This window comes from Sipha flava, unplaced genomic scaffold (assembly GCF_003268045.1).
Source record: "Sipha flava isolate LNK unplaced genomic scaffold, YSA_version1 0_pilon_pilon, whole genome shotgun sequence".
In the NCBI taxonomy this organism is placed as follows: Eukaryota; Metazoa; Arthropoda; class Insecta; order Hemiptera; family Aphididae; genus Sipha; species Sipha flava.
This window is the reverse complement of record NW_020271713.1, coordinates 7,433,842-7,456,427: the sequence shown is the minus strand read 5'-3', so window position 1 is coordinate 7,456,427 and position 22,586 is coordinate 7,433,842. Positions and strand designations below refer to the sequence as shown.

The following is a 22,586-nucleotide window of genomic DNA, read 5'->3' as shown; positions in this document are numbered from 1 at the left end:
TGAGTTTGTTCAATGAGCTCTTCTCTATTTTCTGCTAACAGCACTAAATCATCCGCGTATGCCAGAAGACCTAACTTTGTTTTACCTATTTATACACCACTTTGTTCAAAGCTAGTGCTTTTAACTACTTTTTCCAGTGCTAAGTTAAATAAAATGGGCGATAATGCATCTCCTTGTCTTAATCCTGTTCTTACTTGGGCTGCTGTTGATAAGGAGTTTCCTACCTGTACTTTTATTTCCGTATTAATGGCACTTGCCTTTATGAGATTGACTAATTTTAGTGGGAGACCATATTGCTCTAGTATAGACATTAAAGATTCACGATGAATGCAGTCATATGCCTTTTTAAAATCAATAAATATCATGTAAACTTCTTTATTAAATTCCCTCATCTTTTGTAAGATTAGTCTTAATATGAATATTTGGTCAATCGTCGAACCAAAAATCTAATAGAACTCATAAATAATAAGTGTATTGGAAGATATTTTTAGCTAAAATACATAACTTTAATTTTAGCTATCTATGTGGTGAAATACTTTTTAATATTTTACTAATGTGAATGATTATCCAAATAAATAGGTATGTTAAAATATTTCAAAGATGGGTAGACAAAAGTATCTTCGGAACAGTTAAACGGGTTGATATAACCAAGATTTACAATTTGATTAAATCTTACCATACATAAGGTTATTATTTAATGACAGATATTTAATCACTTAGATCATAAAATTTTCATAATTATTTTGTATATGATAATGGTTTGAACTAGATTGAGCATTTACTCGGTGTGTTAAATGTATAATGCAAACCGAAAACCAATATTAATATATATACATATATATTACTTGAATTTGATCCATCCCCATATTGTATTTAAATGAATCAAATAATAAATGTTTCACCATGGTGTACGAATAAATTTCACTGACCAAATTCTTACAATCGTTATATTTTAGTTTTATCACGAAGTGAGGATTTTATTGGACTTATAATTAAATTATAATGGTGTATATTATTTTCTAATATTATATATCAAAACTGAACTTCTCTCTTTTGATTGTATGAGAGCTACAAAACTTTTGCAAAACAACTTTTTGATCATGAAATGTATCTAGTTGGTATCGTGTTGGGCGTATAGTGGATATTTGTCAATTTTTTTAAAAGCAGTAAATATGTTTTTAGAAAACATCGAATATAATACTTAAAACGACAAAAAAGAAGTATGACAAACCCGTTATTTTAAAGTTCGATTTAGTTCCCATATAAGTCACTTAGAGAAATAAACAAATATCTTAGAATTTCCTAATAATAATGTAATTTATTATTGTGAATATGTAATATTAAATTTTAAATAATAGTCAACTATAAATAAACCATCATAATTTTTTCTTTTTCCAAATACATCCATGTATTATATGCCACTTTTTAGACGAAATTTCATATATACTTCAAGTTTTATTTACCGAGCTCATATGCCCACTTTTGTATTGTCTCAAACATAAAAATATGTGCCTGAAGACACCTACAGTATATTTTAAAAAGGAATTATTATTCAATGAATTCAAAAATCCTTCATAATAGTTTAATTTTACTGGCATAGGCTTAAAATATATAATAAAAAATAATTAATAAATATATATTATTAAATTTATAAATTTATTAACTATGATTATTAGTTATTATTTATTATTTTGTGTATTTTCAACTTGATATAAGCAATGATTGTGAATAGAAGTTTAAAAACTATTATTTATTTTTTATTATTCTTTGAATTTATCATTATGACATTATTATTATCTATAATTTAATTAAACATTTTACATTTCATATCATTAAATATACCAAATATTATTTTGATTGTAATCAATCGTATTATTATTATATGAGTAGGTACATAATTCATAAAACTGATAATGTTTATAATACGTATTGTAAAGTTTAGAATGTTTCTTCAAACCGCAAATTACACTTTTACAGGAAGACAAATAAAATTGTTTGTCTTTTTTATGAACTCAATTCAATCATCAATTAAAAATAATTTATTTGTAGCAAAGATATTATATAAAAGAATAATTTTTGATATTAATCGTGTGAGAACAACAGATTTCATTCAAAATTATCGAACTCGTATATAAGAGAGATATTTATGCAATTTGTATTTTGATTCATCGTCCTTTCAAGAATCTAATATATACTATTTTTTTATAATTCTAAATAAATTGTAATTTCATCTGTACCAAAAATGTTTAGTAAATTAATACTAAATGTTTCTTAATAAATATTTGCTCGTCTAATCTTTAAATACGTAAACGCGTAATATTAAAATATGTCTTATTCAAATTTATAGTCGAACTTTTCCTTTATTGTTGGAGTTTTATTATTATTTGGGAAAGTATTGTATAAGAAAAATGTATGACTGCTAGAAATAATAAATAAATGTTTACTGATGAAAAAACTGAAAATTGGTATTTTATTATTGGAGCCAAAAATGGATACACACTTGATAATGTGTTTTACTTTTTTCTGGCCAGGTTTTTTTTTCATTCAATAAATCATCAGAAACATTGTCTATATACATATATATATATATATATATATATGTTACTGTAAATGTCCGCAATTTATGAGTGCTGACAGTTAATATTCTTGTACCTACCTACTCGTATTAACTAATATATAAAGTATTGTACAAGTTGATAATTTCGATAAAATGATTTATTGTCTTACCCTGTGACTTATTATATCTGGATAACCACCATGCCATATACTGCTTCGTTCACATTTAGTACGATATTGTCATTCAACATAGTTATAGTGTTATCGTACTATAATGATTTGCACAGTAACCAAAACATTTTTTTTTTTTTTTAATGGAAAACTTACGTGAAGTATTTTATAATAAATTTAATAATTTAGTATCTAAAAAGAGACATGGTAATTCTTTTTTTCTATCGGCTGAAAAATATAAACTTTTAATAAGTGAAGTGAACATTTTGAAAGATAAATCTAATAAACAACGTAAAGACTATCGACGATTAAAGTGGTATGAAATTTTGAATATATTGTATATTTTCATGCTGCAATAAGTAGAACAATTTTCGCCGTTTTTTTTAAATAATCATTTTTGTATAGAAAAATAATTATAATTTAAATTAATTATACACGTATAATATTTTTCAATAATAATAATTAGAACACGGATTTGTATGCAATGGCATATGTATTTTTGGTTTATTGTACCAAGTGAGCACGAAATTTGTTTCTTGGCATAACGATTTAAACAATGACATTTTTTTAGTGCATATTTTGCATATTTTGTCGTTTTTAATTTTTAAGAGCTTATTTAACAATTTTAATTGCATATTTCATCTTAGAGTGCATATTTTAGTGTTAGTTTGATTTTTAAACATTTTTAAAGTAATAAACTAATAACTGTTACAAAAAAATATATAAATAAATATCTTTTACGAAGAAAATCTTATCGCTCTCAGATTTTATGGGAAATCCCGTTAATCGGTCTGGTGTGTCATATTTCATTTTATTGTATGTAGAGTCTCGGCTCTTAGATTAATTATCTTTATCGGTGAAATAATCAAATAATATATACGAATACTCAGAAAATATCAGTTTCGGTATCAGACCAATAATATTATTTCATTCTGTAAAAATATTTAGTATCAACCGTGTGTTCGTGTCTGTCGTAGTGCGAGTTTTTGTGTATTATATTTTTTCAAGATGCCGAAAGAAAAATCGTCTTTATCGAGTTGTCTTCGTAGTTATGTGCGTGAATTTGGCGAGAATATTTTTTCAACCGATGGTCAAGTAATACTGTGCAAATTATGTGAAGTAAAAGTTGGCCACGGTAAACGATATTCAATTACACAACATATTAAAACTGAAAAGCATTTAAAATCTGTAAGTTTGAGCCAGACTAAAAAACAAAATGTTCAAAGTTTACTCATTAATACTGTATTGAATAAAAATCCATTTTGTGTAGATTTATGCAAAGCACTGGTTTCGGCAAATATTCCGCTAAAAAAACTTAACGATACACATTTCAAATCATTTTTGGAAAAATATACTCTCAAAAAAATACCCGATGAATCAACAATTCGTAAAAATTATTTAAATGATTGTTATATTGAAACAATGAATAAAATTCGTAATAAAGTCGAAGGAAAAAAGGTGTGGTTGTCAATAGACGAAACTACAGATATTAATTGACAGATATGTCGCCAATGTCATCATCGGAACATTAGAATCTGATGGTCCAGGTACAACGATGTTATTAAATTCTGAAGTTTTGAATAAGGCAAATTAATCCACTATTTCAAAGCTATTTGAAAAATCTCTAAATTTATTGTGGCCTGAAGGTATACAACATGATTCTGTACTGTTATTTTTGAGTGATGCTGCGCCGTATATGGTAAAAGCAGCCGGTGCAATCAAGGCATTTTACTCTAAAATACTCCATATTACTTGCTTAGCTCATGGATTACATCTTACAGCTGAAGAAGTAAGGAAATGTTTCCCGAATGTGGACAAACTTATATCAAATGTTAAGAAAATTTTTTTAAAATCTTATCGCGTTGCTTTTTTTAAAAATGAAGCACCTGGTCTGCCTCTACCGCCAGAACCGGTCATCACTCGTTGGGGGACATGGCTAAACGCTGCTATATACTTTGTGAAAACTTAGAACAAATTCGTAGTATTGTCAAGCAGTTAAACCCAGATGATGCAATTTCAATACAAATGGCCCAAGATTTTTTAGCGGACAAATCATTGGATGTGAATTTAATATATATAAAATCTAATTTTGGATTTTTACCCGAAAAAATTAAATGTATAGAAAAATCGGGAGTTCCTTTGAATGATGCTTTCACTTTGATTGAAAACACAAAAATATCTCTTCAAAAATGTAACGGACAAAAGGGTAAATCTGTTTATGAAAAATTTAAAAAAATTCTATCAAAAAACGAAGGCTTCGATACACTAAGTAAAATATCAAACATTTTAAATGGAGAAAGTGAATCAATTGAACTCGGCGAAGATTTATCTCCAAATTATTTGACATTTTTTAAATACGCACCAATCACTTCAACAGATGTAGAGCGGTCATTTTCGAGGTATAAAAATTTATTGACTGACAAACGTAGATCAATGTTATTTGAAAATATTGCTAAAATAATTGCAATTCAAATGTAGGTAGGTACCTAAGTAAATTTCTTTTGAGATACATTTTTAATATTATTGATTCTGATTTTTTCTTATAGATTAAAACTCAAAAAAATTGACAGGAAATCAAGAATCAAGAAATTAAAAAAAATTATTTTTACAACAAATGTTATCATTTAAATTAATTATTATAATAATAATTTATTATTATTTTATGGAAAATACATGTAATTTTTGGTGCGTATTTTTTTTTTATGCATGCATATTTAAACATTTTAGTGCATATATTAATGCATATTTAAGATTTTTTTAACGCATATTTAGTAGATTTTTAAGGCATATAAATCCGCGCTCTAATAATAATTATAATTAATAAAAGTAATTGTTTATATTTATAACTAAATATATCATTTTTATTTTATATTGTTGTTTATATTACTATACTATAATATTATGTGTGAATACGTAGCATATGTCAACACTGACTAAAGTCCTAATGTAAATGTCAACATCCACTAGTACAAGTTTATATTATTTTAATTTTTCAACATTCATCAACTTAGTAGGTGTACGTCGAAATTCACTAGGTGACATTCACAGTAACATATATGCATGATGAAAAATTATGTTTTGTGGTTTATTGCTATAGTAAATTATGATGTGTTCATTTTTATTTTTTTCTCTAAATATCATATTCCCGGAAAAAAAAATTAACATTTTAAATTTTTAAATTTCATTAAAATCCATAACAATAATAATTAATGTTGTATCAAATAAAAAATACAATAGTCATACAAATATAGTAAATAATCATAAATATTTAATTTGAAACATCAAAAAAAAAAAAAAAATACGTTAAAACATGATTGCATTTTTCAAAATATGAGTATATTTAACCCTCACATTTTCCCATTTTTTATTTTTATTATTGTACTTTATAAATAATTTTATTTTTACATAAAGAACAGTACAAATAACAACGGTAATTTTATAACATTATCGAAACAAAACACCTATTTTATTACCTCGTTTACCGTCATTTTATTTAATCAAGTGTAAATTCAAAATTTCACTTTACTGCAGTGGGCACTCAACTGTTTGAATTTCTCACCAATGGATATATTGCCTATTCATCACGCTGTTATTGATAGTCTTCGTTAAATTCTTCGCATTTTGTATGAAATTTAAATATTTGCCCGTTATATTGTATATTACTGATTTAGTTAACCATTTTGTATGTGGTGACATTTAGGTCTTGGTGGATTTGTAAGGTCAGGATATATTTCGTTTAAAACTACAATCCGTTTCGGACGTTTAAGGAATGTTTCTTTCATCCAAGCAATCAGTTGATCGACGTTTGAGAAATGTGCTCACGAGTTACATGCAAATCTATGACATTTAGAGCTCGTATAAAACCTCTGGATTATCTCTTGTTCGTTGGTCCGTCCACATCAAATGGTAAAGTGTATTAAGTTTAACGTTATCTAAACTAGAGGTAAAATAATTAATAACTCGGTTAATAAAATCAGTAACATTTTATCGTTGCTCTTCTATTAAAATAACTTTAAAAATATGGATGTTATAATTATAGTCGAAGAACGCAATCGAAGTATTAAATGTATTTATTTTAATTTAATCTTATCGTTACTTGAATGATAGATAGTTGTACTTAAAATTAAAAATCCATTTGTAAATTCTATGTATTATCTTGGATAGAACTACCGTTAATAGCAGTATAATTTACATTGCATAATTTCCAACTTGTATTATAATATTTAGTATATAGTAAAAAACATGAATACATTAACTGGTACACAGCGTGGACAAAACAAACAGTGGAAACCCTTTTAATCGTTAAACGCTGTTCATTGTTGTTTAAACATGCCGATTTTCTCAAAGCAGCGCGGCGTACATCATCGTTGCGGACTTCTATAGTTGTCCAGAAATGTATTCTCTCCTACCTCCGTAATCCCAAGAGAAAAACTTATAAATAAGTTGGTAATAATATTTTACGTGATCTACAAACTTTGTGCTCGGTTTTCGAACCGTTGTAATAGTGTTGCTATTTAACATCGTCGTTACCGCTTAACAAACATGTCGAAAAAAGTTATATAAAAGTTATTCACTATTTAGAAATATTATGTTAAAAATTCGAATGGGAATATTGCATTTATCATCATATCTCATCAAAATGAACAATCTAATAATTGTTTAATTTTTAAAAACAATGAGCGATTATTTCAAGATTTTATGCTGACAATTTTGCATTATTTTTAGAAATTATTCTTATTAAATAATATTAATAATAATAATAATAATAATAATAATAATAATAATAATAATAATAATAAAAGAAAAAAAAATAGTAATCGAATACGTCCAATGAATGGTGATGGAAATTATTTTAATTTTTTTTCAGTGATGAAATGTTAACTGATAAAAATAATTCCATTATTATTATAAAACAATTATAAATACATAATTGTTGAAAATAATATGATCATATATTTGTATATCATATATCATATATCATATTAAAACTTTGTAATTCGTTTGCACGAAGTGTTTTCACTTCTTCGAATACTATCCAGTATCTATCTCTTTCGGAATTTTTCAAATCTTCTACAATGATTTTCAACCATGTTTTTGAATCGTTAATAATTTTTGCCTCTCGTTTGTAAATTAAATCCAAATGATAATCTGCAATTTTATTTGCCGCTTGCATTAATGTAATTCTGAAATCCATAGAAATATCGTGTAAGCGATAAAAGATAATGAAATAAAAAATGTAATTAAAATTAAAAATTAGTAAATTATTTAATACTTCAAAATTAATATATAAATAAATAAATAGTTATATATATATATTACATACATAGTTCATAGTTTTGATTTCAAACGAATATGAAATAAATTTCTATAATTATTATAAATATTGTTCCGGTAAGAAATACCTCTTTTAAGTTAGGTTATTAAATTAATTTACTTTCATGCAACAACTGTTGTTAGTTTGTATTTATGATTATTAAGTATATTTTTCAAAAATGATTTTATATTTTACTTGTCTTTAAAGTGCTGTATGTACATATCTGGTATAACTCTGTTCGGATTTCCCATTGCTGATTTCACGTTTCTAGACAATACTTTTGAATAATTATCTTCAACTTCACGCATACTAACAAATATTGGAGTTAATGATTCCAAAAATATTTTAATTTCGTTTTCTAGTTCGTCCTCAACTTTTTTAATTAAGTTTATGATGAAAATGTTCATATTCATATTTATGTAGTTTAAGTTGTCTGTTAGTCGTCTAATAATTGGTATTAAATGATAATTTGAAGTATCAAGTTTTTTGTAAATAAAAATTGAACCGTCATCTGGATACGAATCACTATCGATAAATTCCTCATTCAGTCTCATTTTAATTTCTACAAATTCTTCAACACTATTGCGACATTTTTGAACCCATTTCGTGGTAAATTTGTAGTGAGTCGACTTGAACGTTGAAATCACTTTGTCTCTGATTGCAAGACTAAAAGTTATGTTTGATTTTAAAATTAATTAATTTATATTTATTTATTTTTTTTGTTTTGTATAATACAATATCTCATACTTTTTCAAACATGCATCACACAAATCTATAGCATTTATGGTCATTTCATCTTGATATTTTTCAAAAGCCGTCCGCACCGCTAAGTCCCATTTACTCAATATTTGACCGTCATCATCTCCTTGATACAAAAACTTAACGAAATATTCACCATCCGTTTCGTCCAAAAAAGAATCACGGTGGAGCTTGGAGCTGAAATATTTCACATTTCTTAAATGTTGTGAACCCTGAACATTTTTCAATGATTTATCTGTTGACTGTTCCACGTTCGTTATTTTTTCAAAATCAATGAACATTAAATCCGGAAATTGATCTATAATTATCGGCCTGTAATTGGTTCCAAATAGATTGTTTGCCACTTCCAAACTTCGTAAATTTTTTAAATGCTTCAAATAAAATATTTCGTTAATATCGCTTATCTCATTATAGACTACATTAATCGACGATAGTTTTGAATTTCCATTTAAGTTTTCCAACTTTGAAATTTTATTTCCTTGCAAATTTAAGTTCTTCAACTCTGTTAAACATTCAAGATTTTCAATTTTAGTAATTTCATTAAACCCCAAGTCAAGATTTTCTATTTTTACGAGCTTTTCTAGGTTTTCTATGCGCTTAATATTATTTTGAATCATTTTCAAACGTGTTACGTTAGTGATTAAACTTAAGTTTTCAATATGAGTAAGTTTCAAAAAACTCAAATCCAAATCGGTGATCATGCTCCAGTTGAAATATGGTTTCAAATCTATCAGACGAATTTCTTCTTTGGTACAATGTTGTTCTAAATATGCATTTTTGATAAGAGCAGGCGTTATAAACGTCCAATCTTTGTTTTCTGATTCAGATGTTTCTTCTGTCATATTAAGTCTTTTACAGTATTACGTAAACTCATTTGTAAACTAACAACTATGATTAAATGTACGTTGTTTATCTTATTTATAATCAACAGTATACCAAAATTATTAATTCTATAGTTACTAGTAGTAAATTTTATTTTAGAATGCATTTAGTTATCATTAGTCTCAAACTCACCGACATAGATAATAAATTTAAATTTAAACATTAAAATAGATTATTAAAAAACTAATATAAAGTTAAGATAGCAAAATAAAATAAAATTTTAAAAAAATAAAAAAAATATTAAGTTATCAACTTGAATTTTTCTATTTATAATTTTTAAATTAATAAAAAGTTATTCAAACATTTTATTTTTATTCGACGTTTTAATTTTCTTATAATTATTGGAGAATATAATATTTTCATATTTATTTCAAATGCTTGTGATAAATGTTCTCCGATTATTTACTTTTCAAGTACAACTGTTTCAATTGACAAGTTCAGTGATAAGCTCAAGACAATTAATGCATGTTTAAAACATTTGTGAAACGATGTATTTTTAAATTGATAGATTAAAATCATCAAATAATTTTGAATTGACTTAACAAAATATTCCTTTATTTTGCTCTAAACCTATACCGATTTGTACTACTGTTTTATTTGGTTAATTATACTTTAATTTGATCCCATACGCCGTTATAAGTCCAAACAAGTAGACCATTGGGCAAAACACCAACAAGATAAGACAACTAACCACTATATATTTGGCAACATGTATTTTGTTCCTTATCTTGCTACTATTAGACAGACATCCCTGTTTTTGATAAATTTATTTCATACACGAACAACCAACCTAATACCGTTGAAACTATTTAAAATACTTATTTGGCTTATACGGTCATTGCTGATGTACTATTTACATCAAACTGCAACAGCAAAATATTCATAAAGCCAACGTTATATTGTTTAGACATACCGAATCAATAATATTAAAAAATAATTATGTATCGATTGATAAAAATACGAAGCAGTGTTTATTTCCGTTTCAACGTATCACTTTCAAAGTTTAAAATTTTCCAAAAATTGTTTGCTAAGTGCATGTATAATATATACAATATGTTTACATTTGCAATTGCATTTATTGCAACTAAAAGATATCGTCGACGTCGAACGACTAGAAGTTATTATGATTTTGGGTTTAAAAATAATTGAATGTGAATATTATTAAATTTCTATGAAGCATTTCTATAAAACATTTCTATACGGATAATGCATTTACACACATACTTGTAATAATATACTTGATTGAAGTATATGAAATGTAATTAAAGAACGTGAAATACGTCGAGAGACTGTAAAAATAAAACTTAATAGATGTTCAGGAAGATCAATATTGCCGTTTAAAAAAATACGGTCATTAAATCATAATGTAATGGAGGATATGTAAATTTCAATGTTATAAACAACGAAAGAACAATTAATTTTCATTCAAACTTGTAATCATCAGCTTCATTCAATCTATGTATAATAATACGATAAATATTTAAAATAAATTTAATTTAATTATTTGTGTAATATTTTCTTGATAATAGTTTTTCCAATTGGTGTTTATTTTTCTTTCATTTTAACTTTTTTATCCTGTTTGTTAACCGTTGGTAAACATTTGAATTTTTTATTAAATCAAAATGGTTGAGTACTGAACTTAATTTTAAACAATACATAACAAAAAATGAAGTATATTTTCAAAATAATAAATCCATCGTTAATGCGATAGGTATAGATGTAGGAACAAAAATCGATTTTTACAGCCCCGACCCTTATAAAAAAAAAAGTTGCAAACATCAATCATTATCACAGCACAGATAAATACATAGGTACAATTAATATATGTATTTTATATTAAAGAACGTTAAGTGACAGCATCAATCTCTTTAATAGAATATTTGATACGGTGGCAAAAGTCTTATTGATTAGTTACTAAAAACTGTTTTTCAGTTATAACACAGATATTTATAATTAAGTTTGAATTAACAAGATTGAAATAGTAAACAGAAATACTGATTAGACAACTATGGTGAATTTTTTGCGAAATCTTTGGAAAACTATATTTTGATAACGAAGGTCAAAAGAACTGTATTTTAAATTTAGTAAACGTAAGTTGTTTTATGTTTAATTTCAACCACAGTTGAGCTTTTTGTTACAGTTGAGTAGTTCGGAAGTACACTCGTATTATGTGACAAATAAAAGTCAATTAGTTTCATATTAATTAATAATTATTTTTTTACTCTTCTCATTTCTTTAACATTTTAATTATTGTTTCCACAATAATCCGGGAATATTTTAATACATTTGCAAAGGGTCTTCTGTAATTCTTAGGCATGTAAATATATTTAAATTTAAGTTACATCTACTGAAATGTTGTAGACTTATTTCCGTACCATTGAATTTGTTTATTATCTTATATTTTTTCAAGTTATTACTACAATTTTGTTAATAAATAAAATTATATAGAATTATGAAGAATTAAACCTGATGAAAAATTATTGTTTTATTACTTTAAAGTATTATAAGAATTATGGTTTTTATTTTTTTTTTAATTTATTTTATTATTTTATTTTTTAAATACGCTTAAAGATACAGGTAATATTTTTAAGAAAATAAATATTTTATTTTCAAAAGAACTATTATTCATTTTTTTAAAAAATTACTTTGACCTCTACAGTTTTGGACGAAACGCATTTATTGAGATATTAATTCGTTTGTGTTATATTTTAATGTGATATTTAACGTACCTAATAATATTATGCAGTTACTTTATTATATTATTTATTTAAAAATATATTTTATTTTTTAAAAGATTAGAGCTTTTATATTCTATTCGTACATTGAAATAATTTGAATTAAATCTTAAAGCTTCATTTCGAAATATTTCGTATTAAATATATCAAGGGCTATTTATCGTTAAATATATGTTTTATAACGTGTTATTATTATATATTGTATTATATAGACACATAATTCGTAGTTAAAATGTAGAAATAATAAGGGTAATGTGAACTACCGATTTTTAGCCACACCCATACAACTTTTCGGAACCAAAAAATTATGAAATATTCTACAGTAACTTTATGAGGTATTATACAAACGAAACTTTTAAATATGTATTATCATCTATCTTCAATCAAAAAAAAAGAATAAAAAAAAAAATTGTTTTATCTTTTAAAATACGAAATCCCTCTACGTATCTAATCTATGAAAATCCAAGGAACGAGTGGACATGTATTGTTAAGGAAACTTGTGTGCGTAAAAGCAGAATAGCTTACATACGTTGGATATGATTTTAAATGAACAATAAAAATCACACTTTTATGAGTCTCATAGTTGGCCGTGGTTAGTTGGAGTCCTATTCTCTCTAAGTATTGTGTCTGTCAAGAGATCATTGTCTTCGAATAAGGTTGGATTTTAACATATATATTATATACATATTTAGTATTAAAAGTTCAACTATCGTTGAAATCGTTTATCAACATGACATTCAATAGTACATAAGACGTGATTTGTTATTGTTCTTCTTCATGTCAATATTAATTAGTTTTCATAATACAATATAGTGATAGAATTGTTTACGAATTATCATTATATTATTATCGATGATTAAGCATTATTGTATGTATCTTTGCAGTAGGTACATAGTATAGAAGTTGAGTTCCAAGTTTAAAACATGGTTAATAAAAGCTTTTACGTTCATTAAATACAATTAAGCATATTTCCCAATAAACAACAATAACTACCCGATGAACGGAAAACGTATTGCCATTGATATTTGTTGATGATTAAGATATTTTATCTTTACATGTATATTATTTTATAGTTTTTGTTAGTTAAAAAATTATATAACAGTTCCATTGTTACACATCAGATTTTCTCAACCACGGTTATCAATTGCATTATTATCATTATTATTACTTCACAAATTAATTAATATACTATACAAGTATGTATTATATGATTAAAAAAACTTGCATGTAAAAATTGTACATCCACTTATAGTATTCAATGAGTATTTTCTCAATTTTATTATTTTATACAATTTAAACAATTGGTCATCAACAATTGAAAGTTCTACATCGCTAAATACCACGGTAATATATCTGCATTAATATTATATTTTTTACTGATTATTTTAATCTATTGCTATACAACTTCATCCTTATTATTTGACTATCAGACCCTTAAAACTTTTTATGCAACTGTTCCTATTTAGTGTTGTGATAAGTTAACAATTATTTTAGTATGGATAAATGATGTGTATACATAAATGGACCTATATTTTATCTATTACTGATATTGGATTCAGGTCGGTTGTTGTTAGTTAAATGGCGATTGTAAATATATGTACTTGTAAAATGTATCTGAAAATAGAGCGACTAGTATTTTATTATTTAAGTATAGTTTTAATGCGCCCTAGTATAGGTGCTCGTTTGTTATAATAATTAATAAAACAGTATTGCAGTTCATAGAACTTTTTATGTACTTGAACAGAGTATTTGTATTTGTACATATTGTTACGAGTGTTGACGAATTGATTCAATTTTACCATGGCCTGTGAGTATTTTATTAGTATTTATTTGAGTAAATATATAGGTACATATTATCATCAATGAATATATACCACTTAACATATTGTATCAGTTTATTAAAACTAAATAATATTTTGAATAAGTATTTAAATACCATAACAATATAATATATTACACACGCTCGGCTTTAATATCATATTTCAAACAAAATTACTAATTAAAAAATAAACTGTAAATGCAATTTAGTAAAAAGTAGGCCAAATATTAAATTGATAAGTTAGCATTCTAGTGTTTTAGTTAAACTATGACACAACAAAACATCGCTCACTTAAGACCACTAGAAAATTGTGTTACAAATAAAAGGAAGAATACTAATTAAACTAAGTATGTTTAATAGGTACCAATAAAAAAATGTGCTGATAAACTTTATTAGGATATCTCATAATATTTTTTACTGAAACTTGTAGGAATTGAACTGAATTTAATCGCATGTTGACATAAAAGGTTTATTTACTATGGCACAATGTATTTTTTCGTATTATGAATTATAAGCCAACCTTAACATCATGTAATTTATGTAGTTACCACTTAAATCATTTGGAACATATTGAGTTAGTTATATTATAAATATATTATATATATAGTATAGTTATATTTGAAGGTAATTGATAATAATATTTCATTTCCACTCATAAATTATGTATAAAAACTAGTGGTGTGAAATAAATCCGGATTCTCCAAAAATCCGAAAAATCCGGATTTCGGATTTCGGATTTTAAGCTGTAAAATCCGAATATTTGGGTTTCACATTGTAGATTTCTGTATTCTAAAGCAGAAAATAAAAATTTGTCGTTATAAATTCTAATATAAAAAAACGAACATTTTCTATTTTAAATAAAAAACATTCATCGTTCCACTCAGAATCTGAAATTATTTGAACTTTAAAATTGTAATACATATTTTTGCGCTTCACTTTGTGAACAGTATTAAGTTTTAGTTATTAAAAAATAAAAATTATAGTACCATAAAAATGGTAGTAAATTAAGATTGCAGACTTTGATAGTATACTTCCACTGTACTGTAAAGTTTTCCTATAAATATATTAATTTTTTACAAAAAAAAAAAATCTGTATTTATCAAGGCTTTAATATAAGGAATCCATAAAAAAATATTAATTTAATGCTTCAAAATCCGAAATCCGGATTTCGGTTAAAATCCGAATTTGAATTCTGAAATCCGAATTTGTATCCGAATCCGGATTACGGATTTCGAATTTCATGAATCCGGATTTTCGAACTTCGGTAAATCCGGATTTTTCCCAACACTAATAAAAACCTGAAAAGGTTATAAAATGAGCTTTTCCTTACTTGATTATACAATGAATAACTAAAAATCATATGCTTTTCAATTTATCAATTCGTTACTGGCAGCATTCATGAGTAATAGGCATTAAAACAAAATATTTTTTTTTGTTTTTAAATTACAATTATATAAATATATCCTCTATTTACTTTATATTTTTCTCATATCGTTTTATACTTCAGAAATGCATTAAAATTCATGATAGTGCATTGTAGTTGTATATTATACTCCCTTAATTTTTCTAATATGTATGTTTATTTTGCAAAATGCTAGACCAATTGGTGTCACCATCTCGTTAATTTTAAAATTTTAAAAATGTATACTAGCCACCAGAATCAGTCATGTTTCATGTTATTAACAAAACAAGTCATTCCGATATTACTTTTAAGTTATTTTATACGACTCTGTACTTAATCTTGTTAACCATCGCATCAATCTCTGTGATTTTCTAATTTTAGTTGTTCCTGATTCTTGTTCTAATTTTAAATTCACTAACTATACCTATATAAAATGATGTGAATATTATGCAAATATAAATTTTAATTACTGGATGCGATTAATGCTCTCAGCCAACTATCTCAAGGCATTAGACCTATTAAAATACATACAATATTATGATACATTTTGAAATCAACTGCAAACTATCTATTAGTTTAAATATACTGTTTTTATTCATTTATTTACTTTTTATTGTAAGGCATTATTCATTAAAATATAGTATTATATATTTTCAAATAATTATTATATTACCTATAAAAGACTGATAATATTTTTTTAATTTCCACGAAAAACACTCCATTTTCATGGATCAAAACTTGGATCAAAATAAGTTTTTCGTTTGCCAAACATATTTTCTTAAACTTCTATAATATTCTGAAAATAAATGAACACAAAACGATTATATCATACTTTTGGTATGTACAATATACATACCTATAATAGCAGTCTCATAATGATACATTTGTATTATATTTATAGCTCAAGAGTCACTATAGTTGTACAGTGTACATCAGTTTTATAATACGTAAATATAGTGTATTATGAATGTATAGATCGTACTTATAGTTAATAATCGACAGAAAGATAGAGAATTAATTCAGCAAGATAATGTAACTTTTTCATAAATACTTCATAGTCCACATCAGTGGATAATTTTTAGTTTCCACTATATGCATCAGGGACATATGTTATAAGACAAATTATATTATTATTGTTATTATTTATTTTATTTGAATTTTTTTTTTTTAGCTTTTATGTATTTTATTTATTGTTGTTTTTGTATTATTGTGATATCATATTTAATCATTATCTTCGTCATTATCATTCTTAATAAAATAAAATAAATTATAAATAATTCAAATTTTCAATAGGTATTTTTTAATATATTTTTTTTTTAATGTTTATATAAATTAGGTATCATAAGTCACCTCATTACTAACCATACTAAATCCTCCACTTACTGAGAAAATAGATATTGGGATTTTTAAGAAAACATTTAAAGTAAAACTAATAAAAAGTTAACTTTGTTAAGAAATAAAAGTAAGTACAAATCATATAGACATAACAACAAAGGAGATTTTTTCATAACTATTCTAGTTAAATTTTCCATAAAATTTCGATTATTATTAAACTACCAGTATCTTTTTCTATTTATTAGACGATAAATTCTCTAATTTATATGTGTACGTTTTTTGGATTACTTAAAAGTATTTGGTACTGAGAGTATGTTCTTTGTTGATGGGTGTCCGTAAATAGATGTTTCACAACTTATACGTTTTTTTATTGAGGCCTTAAATTAAAAAAATAATAATAATAATAATAAGTATTATATTATGATATAATATAATATAATATAATGTATAACAATTGTATTATATCTAAGGTTTAAAATTTTAATTAATTATATGGATTATCTATTAATAAAATCATTTATATACTTACATTTATATTACTTATATATATACTTACAATGAACAATTTTCATATAATCGTACACAACTTGACCATTTAAAATAATTTTAGCTAAGTGTATTCGTATTCAATTTAAATTTCGTATACATGTAATTTGGAAAGTGTCAAATTGTACTACTTGACTAAATTGGTCAAACTTCACTCAGGTAAAATACAAATAATGATCAAACTGTACTTAGGTTAAAAAGGTGATATTTTTCTTGGACCTAGTACAGTTTGACCACTATATTTTTGACGTGAGTGTAATTCGACAGTTGCCCTTTTTTTTCTTTTTTTTTTTTATCAATGCAATTTGACCTTACTCGTAATTTTTACATTTTTCTTTTCATACCATTATCTTCATTATGTTCTTCATAAAATTGTATGGTTATTATTATTATAAGTATTAAATTTCGGGATTTTTTCCTTATTATTTTATGGAATCCTCATTGCAAATAAAAATAAAATAAAGGTTATACCATCGAAATAAAAAGGCTCATTCGCACATTACTGGTCTGTGTTCGTTCCGTATCCATTTATTGTCAGTATCGTCCGTTTATTTTCAGTGCTTTGGATTTATACCAATCCATATTCAATGTCTATGTCCGTTGAGTGTCGTTAGTACTCATCGAGTTTATACGCGTTTTTTACATTTTTTTATCGTGCTTGACCAAAATAATAGCATGATCGAAAGTATAGACGAATCGCTAGAAGATCTAGTAGTACTTGCTAGATGAAAAAAAGGAAAATAATCAAAGAAACAAGAAACAAAAAATTACTTGGGTTCATGATTATTTGATTATTCCATAAAACTATGTCCGTATCAGTGAAAATTCCAAAAACATTCTTTCCAGCAATCCTAAAATTACGGAACCGGTAAATATTGTTATTGAAAAACCACGGAATATATTGATATAATAGAGGTTGATATATCATGGTATTGATATTAGGTATATAATGTATCAAAATTAAGATATATCGATGGTTAACAATTTTTTGTCACTCCTACATGCGAAATTTTTATACGAAAAACGCTTTTAGACACACTCCGCATTAATATTTTTCCCCGAAAGTGAATGTGCATAAATTTTATAGGTATATAAAATTAGGGTTTTGAGATAAAATCTTTAGGCACACATTTTGTGTGGCTGCAAATTCTCTCCATGTTGTAACTACAGATATTTTTCATAAAATTACAACCATGAATTTCTTTGTTTTTTTGTCCACATGCTACACGAATAGGGTAGTTTTTATGTTATTATGTAAATTATGATTATATTTCTATTATGTAACATTCTTAAGCACAACTCACATGAATAAGGAGTTTCTCCGGTGCGAGAACAATAATTTTATTCTGATTAATCCATTAGTGAGTAAGACATCTGTAGCAGTATTTGTAAATTGTGAGCACAAAATAATAGATATAATATTTATTATTATAATAGATTTCCGGAACAAAGTTTTGCTCAATTATCAAATAAAAAGCTCATAAAATGGTTTTCTTTCAAAAACAAAGACTAAACAAGAATTTTTACAAAAATATTACATTTAAATGTACAAATAAACAAAGGAAATAATATATACCTTTTCAACATAATAAATTATTACTTATTGGTTTATTTTATACTTATGTGTATGTGTGTGTAAATAAAAGTCACAGTTGAAGTTTATGTACAAGTTGTTTCGTTAATAGTGATGTAATATATTCTAAGTAGTTATTTATCCGAACAAAATAATTTAATGACTAAGGAATAATATTTTGTGTAAAAAGTATATTTTATAACTAAGTTGTTCTATAGGTACACATAGCTAGAAAATAAAAACAAAACTTTTTATGTTCTTTAATGTACAGTATATTTGACATTGTTCAGTTTGTCAAATAAACTGCAGTTACTTAGTAAATTATTATTATTTTTTTTTAATTTTAGTTAATTGTTTCTAAGAATAATAAATTATAAAAATACAATTATTTAATGTAGAGAATGATTGGAAATTCGCAAAAATTGTGTACCAAGAAAAATATTGAACAATAGCCGAATGTTAACAAATGATAAACAAGTGGGTTAATGAGTTTGCAAATGGCATACACAAAGAATAATTGCTTCTGGGCGCAAGCGAAATCGTATTAATACACCTAGGTAGGTTCAGAAGAAAATATTTACTACACTAGGAAATGGGTGTGAGAGTGTTAAACTGACTATTCAATAATGAAATTAACAGTACAAATCTAACTTGAAGATAAGTTAAATATTATTTACTCGATCGACGAATACGTGTAGAGAGGACGATATGACGTTGGTAGAACATAGATTTATGGAAAATTCCCCAATTGTAATACGATGAGGTCATAATATGCATTACAGTTTGAGTCGTTTAATTTCAAAAACACTATTTGCATAACATTATATAATATGATGTGCAATAACAATGTCGGTCGTTACTCTTTCGGTATGGGTATCGCTTTTTATGATTTTAATTTAGCAACGGGATTTGGAAACAGTTGAAAGACGAACGGTACGAATTTGCATAGTAATGCGCGCGCATTCAACTCAAATTCTGTAAACTGATACTCTTTATGTCCTCTGTCATAATATACCTGCACCCTACGTAATTACCTGAATGCTCCACTTATTGCTACTTATCATGAACGTAAGCCGTTATACGTACATTATCCATAATTCTACATCACTGTCCTCGTGGACTTTTATAATTTGCTTGTCCCATTCAATTAGACGTCTTTTTTTGTTAAATTACATTGAACATTAACTCTTTCACCTGTTGTTTATATGGAGATCGCATTAACGTATACACAGACATAATATACCAATTGAAATAAAGTTTTGACTTATAGTAATCGAGTTTCGCATGACTGCTATTACATAAGACATTTTTCGTATACACCGGATACTTCTGATGCATAACTATAACAGTAACAAAACATACAAAATGAAAACTATACATTAAGCTCTAGTAAACACATATTATTCAACGATAAGCGTTATCATGTCCAGCACCAAAAAACCTCCTTATCATTCTTCGGTTTTCTCTTTTTTGTAATTAAACTTAATCGAATCAGAACATTACTTTTTTAAGTTATCACAAAATATATTTGTAATGTAATGTTACTTATCAATTAAAATTACTACTGATCAGTTGTGTAGTATTTAAACTTAATTTTGAAGCAGTCGATTTGTGTAAAATATATATTTTCTAGTGACTTTCACTTCACACGATAACGAACTATGTATACTACTAAATATAACAACCCACTATGATATTTGGTAACTATATGCATACCATATAAAAAAAAATCGTAATTTAATTTAACCAATAAAAAAGGGTAAACCTATTTAAGAGATAACCCTGTTATACAATTATAGTGGATTTAAAAGTCACCAAATGATCTCCATTCGCTTATAAAAATAACAACTAAAATGAAATTGAAAAATATGACTATTATTAACTCTTTTTTCGAGATTTTCATAGAATGCTCAATATAGATGCACAAAAAAAATTTCCGTAATATGCCTTTGCCCATTTTTAATGCTATATCTATGAAAAATAAGTTAGAAAATAACTAAGGATATCATTATACACTTATTGACTATTGTATTCTGGTAAAATATTTGTACGTGTATTAAATATTAATTATCGTAGAATATACAACAATAGATTTCATCCATAAATGTTATTCATCCATAACACTCATTAAAATGCATGATATGTTAAGTGATAATAACATTGAATCATTTAATAGATGTTATTATAATATCTTCAACTATTTAAACCATTTGTGATTTTATTTGCATAATCGATAAATGGTTCTGAATAATGTAGTTCACTATAATAAAATAAATACGAATAAAAAAAAAATAAAAAAATACACTGATGCATAAAAGCAAGCAGCTAGTATTTGTTTATGTATTTTATAATTGAAAATAAAAAATAAATAAAATTTGCACTTTTATCAAGGACATTTTTTTTTCAGTGATTTAATTTTTATTTTTTCATCACATAATTCATACAATTATTACGTTTAGAGAAATAACTAAGAAATATTCCTTCTGCGTTTAATTTATTATATGTGGATATACAATTTGAAATTTTTAACGCTAAAAATGTTCACAAGAAAAAAAATAATAAGACCAATTTGTACATTTGTACATTACATAATTCACTTTAAATATAAAAGTAAATTAAAAAAAAAAAAAATTCTTATAAACGTAAAAAATAAAATAATAATTAATTCACTTCCACTTTTTATTTCCAGTATAATATTCAAAACTGCATGCAGTTTTCATATATATTTTTCTATAATAAGGCTAATTTGATTTCAGTATATATATGTGTGTGTGTGCGCGCGTGTTTATTAAAAAGTTTAATTAGTAAACAGTAAACAAAAACTAGTAAAAATAAAATACAAACTGAATTTCTTTTACTCTTTTACTTTTTTTTAAATTGCCCGCTAAAAATTATATAACTACAAAGTTACTTTTGAGTAATATGTAAAATTATATTGACCGAAAATCACGATTATCACAAATAAATTCAATAAATGTATTTGAAAAGTGTATTTTGACATTTGGTTTACCATCGATACAATAATAATATACTGTCATATACTGTCATACTTCTTCAGCTTTTAAATGTATTATATTGTAATGTAATTGTGTAAACAAAATTGTTTTCAAATATTCATAACCATGTAGGTGACAAACTAAAAAATATTAGAAGAATAGTTTAATACTGATATTTTATTTTGGGAAAGTAATAAGCTTTATTGAAGTTTTTCGAAATACATATTAAACGACCGATTGTTGCATCTTGAAGAAAAAAAAATGAATTTGAACAGTCTTTCAAAATCGATTATACTATTTAAATTGTTACTTTACTCGTCCTACCACCACCCAATCGCAATTCACGGAACTCAAACCAAATTATGGGATTTTCGTTAGAAATGTGATCGAACTCCACTGCGTTTGTCAGTTGATTTCAGCACGACGTATGTATTAGTATTAATGTTGTTGTATTGTGTCCAGATGCGTAGATGAAGCGCGACGGTAATATTAATAATA

The 22,586-nt window shown here is 25.5% G+C and overlaps 2 protein-coding genes across 3 annotated transcripts in view; one reads left to right on the top strand and one right to left on the bottom strand.

Annotated features, from left to right (window-relative positions):
- Positions 1-22,586, top strand: part of LOC112680016 (sex peptide receptor) — a 241,958-nt gene that overhangs the window by 50,051 nt on the left and 169,321 nt on the right. The window lies entirely within an intron of this gene.
- Positions 7,691-9,642, bottom strand: LOC112694655 (dynein regulatory complex subunit 3-like). The gene is made up of 4 exons (XM_025570201.1): positions 8,789-9,642; positions 8,547-8,707; positions 8,237-8,426; positions 7,691-7,910 (listed from the first exon to the last, which is right to left on the bottom strand). The coding sequence occupies exons 1-4, from the start codon at positions 9,640-9,642 to the stop codon at positions 7,691-7,693; spliced, it is 1,425 nt and encodes a 474-aa protein (XP_025425986.1).